Source organism: Quercus suber, unplaced genomic scaffold (genome assembly GCF_002906115.3).
Source record: "Quercus suber isolate HL8 unplaced genomic scaffold, Cork oak 2.0 scaffold_11, whole genome shotgun sequence".
NCBI lineage: Eukaryota > Viridiplantae > Streptophyta > Magnoliopsida > Fagales > Fagaceae > Quercus > Quercus suber.
The window spans coordinates 1,837,422-1,843,691 of NW_027069477.1; the positions used below are offsets into that span (position 1 = coordinate 1,837,422).

General features: G+C 32.6%; 1 protein-coding gene across 1 annotated transcript; it reads right to left on the bottom strand.

The window, feature by feature from the left end:
• Positions 1-4,445: 4,445 nt before the first annotated feature.
• Positions 4,446-6,020, bottom strand: LOC112019056 (UPF0481 protein At3g47200). Its single transcript, XM_065779303.1, has one exon. It carries the CDS (start codon positions 6,018-6,020, stop codon positions 4,446-4,448), a length of 1,575 nt encoding a protein of 524 aa, XP_065635375.1.
• Positions 6,021-6,270: the final 250 nt, after the last annotated feature.

Consider the following 6,270-nt stretch of genomic DNA (forward strand, 5'->3'; position numbering starts at 1 on the left):
GTGATGTGTGTTAAAGTTTCATATGGAGTAATAAAGTTTCAAGATGAATATACTTGATTCAAATTCAAATATGTCTAATTTTGCAAAGCAAGGTGGCAGTAAACACAATTGTCTCTGTCCTTTTTCTGCAACAATATTAGTACATTGTAGGGCAGTTGCAAAGGACACTGACAGTTGCATCAACTTTATGCACATTATCGTCATTGCAGTAAGCGGGCTGTTTGAGTGATGAGGGAGCATTATCTTCAGAATATATTGTTGGCCTAATACAATTCTTGTAAGAATTCTTTGGAAAAAAAAAACTTCAGAATATATTGTTGTTCGCAAATCGCAATTGGTGATTTCGTTGCATGGAGGTGAATTTCTTATAACCCAATAGAAAACTCTTTTAAGCAGGGGCACATTATCACCTTGAAGAAAGCATTTTCAACACGCCCTCAAGTTGAATTATGTTTTTGATCATTGTTTTCTGTTCAATTTCTTCGATAAAACATTTATGTACTAAAAATATAATTATATTCCTACTTGATACAGTGGTTTAAAGCTACATCTTTTCAAATTACAGTTTTTGAAGCCTCACTTTTTTTCCCCCTTAAGCACAACAATTTCAAACAATGCATTTTCATAAACTTATAAATATTCACTTTTTGAAATTTAAAAAACAAAAAAATTCAAAAGAAAATCCCATTTTTTATTTTGCATTTGGAGAATTAGAAATGAACTTAGGGCATGTTTGGTTTGTGTTTTCAAACAACATTTTTTAGTTTTAAACAGCATTTTGCACATTTCAACACACTTTTTCACCCACACGTATTTCAAAAAACTACAAAATAATAATTTTCAAATTTTCTCTACCAAACACCCCTTATATTGTCCTTATATTGCCTTGGATATGTTCAGATATGTAAAGTGACATTTGTTTTAGGCAAAAATGCAATACACAGGTCTAAATATGACCAAAATTAATTTCGGCATTCTAACTTTACTTTTTAATTTTATTCATTTCAATTTTCTAAATTATGACATGATTCAAATTAGTGCTCTCATTAATTTCGTTAATTTTTTTTTTTTTTGACAGCAGTTTCCGTTAAAATGTGCCCTTGGAGACCTCAAAACTACATCATTTTAGGTTTTACAATTAAAATAAATCCAAAAAGCTAATAATTTTATTTTTCAGAAATTAAATTAAAAAGATATTGATGTATTTTACCAAAAACACCAGCAAATTTTCCCCAGCAATCCAGAAAACTTTCCACGCAACCAAACAAACTATAGAAAAATCAAATCACAACACGAAAAAATTTAGAAACAAAAATTTACATCGCCAGGGAAAGAAACACCATCTAATAACAAGAACAATACTAAAATCAGCCAAAGAAACCCAGATCTAGAACAATTTTTTTTATATATAAAAATTGCTTCCCACATCGAATCCGACGACGCCGAACCCTGAAATGCGTGGATCAACCTCACTTGGCTGCAAATCTTAAAGGAGTCGGGCACAGGACACACAAATCTCCGGTATGTTTTGTAGATCCGAACCCGTTCTTGTCGACCCATTCGTCAAGTTCAATGGCTTCGCCTCCCTCTCTCAGCGTAAACTGTTCAGGTCATGCTTTTGGTGTAGAGAAAAAATTTTCTTCAAGTGCTTTGGACTTTTGCGAATGGATTTTGGTTTGAATATGCAGAAATTGTTTGTTGATTAGTGATTAGTTTGATGCTTTTGTGGAACATTTTTTTTTTTTTTTGGTCTTATATGTCTGCTCTTTTTTAATTATAGTGCGAAATGTTTCTAAAAAAATAGTTGGGAAAATGGTTTTTTTTTTCTTTTTAATTTTCTGGAATTTTTTTTTTTTTTTTTTATAATTAAAGAAACTTTAAAAAATCAAAACAACGTAGTTTTGGGAGCTACTAATGGAAATGAGTAAAAAGATAAACAAGCAGGTGAAAAGAGCGGCTGCAAACACTTCTTACTGTTTGGATCACAAACCAAATTGCATCAATTTGTGTAAATTTTTTTATATTTAATTTAGTGTAAAAACCTACTTTTAATTTTTTATTTTACGAACTCAATTTTTAAAGTACCATAAATCAGATTATTTATTTCAAAAAATCCATTTCAATATTAAAATATTAATTTTTCTTTATTTTTTACCTATTTTTTTTTTTCATACAAAACAATTATTATCTACTCTCTTTTTTTATCTTTGGAATATGTAAAGAAAGAATAAAAAAACTAAAAGTAAGAATAATAATACTGATATAAATTTACATGAGAATTGTTGCAATTATGTAGTAACTATGTATATTTATATAATTTTGCATTAACTGATATGAGTGAATTTTAAACTCGGTCGGCCAAAATGTAATATTTTTTCTATTATTCAAACACTTATACAAGTGCTCTTACATCATGTTAGTTTTCAAATAAATTAGAAATGCTTGCAGTTTTTTTTTTTAAGAGAGTTTCAACCTATGACGTTCGCTTCTAATAATAGTTCTTTATCATTAGACTAAGACATCAATTGGTTTTCGATGTAGGCGGAGATTGAACCCCAGATCTCTTATTCAACCATCAGAGACTTTACCAGTTGAGCTAACTAGAACCCATGAAATGCTTGCAGGTTCAAGTATAGATAATTAGTCTTTCCAAAAAATAAATTTGGGCAGCCTACTAATCACTTCCCTAAAACCTTGAAAAAGTGGAAGATCTATACATTCATTGAATACGATCTTCATAATAGTAATAAATTGGAAATAATAATAGTTAGAATATTGAGAGATGCTACGTCTACAACAATTTTACAACATTTTTACAACAAATCACAAGTGGTTAGTTATTATTGGTTCAAATTTGAAACTAACGCTAAGATTACTTTTTTGCCCTAACAATAACAACCAGTAACAACCTGCCACTTAGGATTTGTTGTAAAAATGTTGTAAAATTATTGTAGACATATCATTTCTCTAGAATATTTATGCATTGAATATGATCTTTCATAATAGTAATAAATTAGAAATAATAATACATAAGAAATTACAATGTGAGATTATAATTAATGATATTTTTAAAACTTTTCAAAAACTATATAAATTTATTTAATTTAAAATAATTTAGATAATAAATGTCACTTTACATATCTACAACATATATAAGTTAAGTTAATACAAGAAAAATATAAAAATAATAAAAACTACGGGGGAATTGCATTCAAAAAAGCACATAATTATATATTTAGATCTAAGATTAATGTTGTATGGAAGAAATTAAGTAGAAAATAATGATAAGAAAACATAATTTAACTTTAGGGCGTGATGAAAATACTTTCTTGAAAGTGATAATTTGCCCCTACTTAAAGAGTTTTGGTGTGGGGTTATAAGAAATTCACCTCTATGCAACAAAATCACAACTGCATACAAAAATTAATTCTAAAGATTTTTTTTTTTTTTTGGGTAGAAATTAATTTTAAAGTTTCTTTTCTCAAGAATTTGTTACAAAAGTTGGTGTTAGGCCAACTCTTGAGTTAAATGATGGCGTAAAAAAGAACGTTAAACCCTTGGGCTAGCTTGGAATGTCAACAAGGATAAGCAATTGTTACTTGATTTATGTTTTTTGCTACCCGTATCATCAGAGGCCACATAAAATTTATTTATTTTTTCTATTATTTGAACTTTTAGTTGAAATAATTCAACATTTCATTTAAGTTATAAGTTTTATTTATTCATCTCCTTTATTCACTTCTCTAAAAAAGAAAAAGGGAAAAAAAAAAGTCATTGAGCTTATATATTGGGCCACAAAAATGAAGATAATCCTCTCTCATTACTTAAACTGTCTCCACTTTTGTGCAACGACGAGGATGTGGCCTTAAGTTGATGCAATTGACAATAAGTGATTATAGTTACATAGTATATGTACAGGTCAAGATTGAAATTGTATTTTGATTTCAGCTGTTATGTATATGGTAATATACAATTCAGAATATGCAACAATAATCAATGAATCAACAATGGCCAATGAAATTGCCTTTGCAGTGTACCAACATTGTTGCAAAATAGAGAGGACCGAGAAAATTGTGTCTACGGTGACCTTGCTTCGCAAGATTAGATTGTAGAATAGGCTGACATATTAGAAAATTCTTTTAACTTTTTTTTAAGGGGGATTCTTTAAACTTGATTACATATAAAACTAAACACACACCACGCACAAACTCTGAGACAATCTACACATATTACATCAAATTAGAAAGTACAATCACCCTGACTTATTTTGAACTTGCAAGAAAACGTCAACACCGAGGTAAACAAATTAATAAGATGATGGGGCCTTGGGATATGACCTATGCCTTTTATATTTGGAAACAATAGTCATAGAAACCATGAAATTCTCAGCTAGCTAGACACACTTGGAAAGAAAACAGCAAATAAATTTTTACCTTTGTCCATATTTAGTTTCGTGTGAAATTCTTGCAGAAGTTATCGCAGGGTCCTGGGGGAGAGTTGACAGCATAATTAGTCTGAATGATAGTGAGTATAAGTGCCAACAATGCGCCAACAAAAGCTAAGGACGTCCAGGGGCTGCTAAAATGGTCGTGAAAGAATTGAGCAATCCAGGTCCTACACTGCTTCTTGTAGAGATCCTGAATTTGTGATTTGACATCACTGTATATTTTGATGTTAGGCACCAAGTCCTTACCTATCTCATTGAAGACTTGAGCCACTTCATCATCACTGCCAAGGCAGTTGTAGAGTATTCCTGCTTTCCTTAGCATCTTAACATCGCTGGATTCGTCGATCAGTGAATCAAGAAAAGATATGTAAGAGGTGATCCCGAAATCATTTTTGAAATCTAGACACATCTCATAGGCAATCAAGTTCAAGAACTTCGGCTTCGTTGAGTCGTCCACACTTATTGGAGGAAGCCAAAGGTATCCCAAACAGCCGAATTTAGTTAAAGATATGTCACTCAAGCAACTTTGTTTCTTTTTACTTCGCTCCACATGAATACCTGCTGCTCGAAGCTCCTGAACATTGCGATAGGAGTGCCAAGTTTGGACCTTTGGTTTCTTTGGATCTGGGTGGCTTCTTTGTTGAGGCTTACCCAAGAGACAAGTCCTCAGAAGATCGAGAAGATGGATTGGATCTCCATTTCCATTTCCATTCACTACTGTTGAACAGTAATCGCTTTCTTCTTTCTCAATTTCTGCTTGTCGCCGGCAGAGACACCATGATAACAAACGTAGGATATTTGATGACTGGCAGGGAGACCAATTCCATGATAACGAACTTAACCATCTGCAGCTGAAAACTGGTAATTGATCCTCTGGTAGTGGTACATTCACGTGCCAATTAATATAATCGATAATTGATTGCTTCAAATCGGCTTCATTCCCACTCCAACTCATCAACCATTTGAGCAGACGATAGGGAAGCTGGTTCTCAAGCAAAAACAGATCCTGTTGTGTAAAGGCTACACTGTCTGGTTTTATATTCAAATCTTCGAACTTGCTGTTAGCTGCGCAGTATATGTATTGTAGTGTTGCACAGCCGTCCACCAACAACATCCAAATGAGAGACTCATCATCACAGTTTTCAATCACTCCCTTCTCGAAGCAGTCCTTCAGTTCATTGATTTTCTCCCCAATCATCTTATACAAATAGTTTATCTTCTCTTTGCTACCTTTGACGAACTCATATGTCAACACAAGCTTGTAATTCTCTCCTAGCTGGTACCTAGCATTACCATGATGGATAGGACCGAGTGATACTGCTTTTGGCTCATAGTGTTTCTGGAAGAAATCCTCGTTATCTCGCAGCAAGAATATAACCTTTTGTATCTTTGGTGCTGGGGATAGTGTCACCTTATTTCTTGCCTCCATTACTGCATCAATATTTGCCTCCAGGGTAGTTGATTCGATAGAAATGCTGTTCGTCTGGGCGTCCTCAGTGACGCCGCTGCTTGTTTCACTGGCTTCTCTTCTGAAAATTCCCTCCATAGAAACAACATGCTCCTTCCCGGCCATAGCAAGTTTGTACCAGAGAAAGTGAATTGAATTTTGCAAGTTTACTGTCCTACCTCGTATTTAGTTTACTAAGTAGAAACTTTAGCGTGAGAAATTTGGTACTACTGCTGGAGAAACTATGAGGTACGTCTGGAGGATTGCTCACATAGTCCTCTTTGACCTCCTAATCAATAAATTATTATTATTTATATAAATATAACATTATTTGGTAATTTTTATTTTTTATTCCTTCTGCTAATTAGAAAACTCA

Excerpts from the sequence above, each read along its gene's own strand:
- LOC112019056 (XM_065779303.1), bottom strand. The coding sequence starts at position 6,020 with ATGGCCGGGAAGGAGCATGTTGTTTCTATGGAGGGAATTTTCAGAAGA.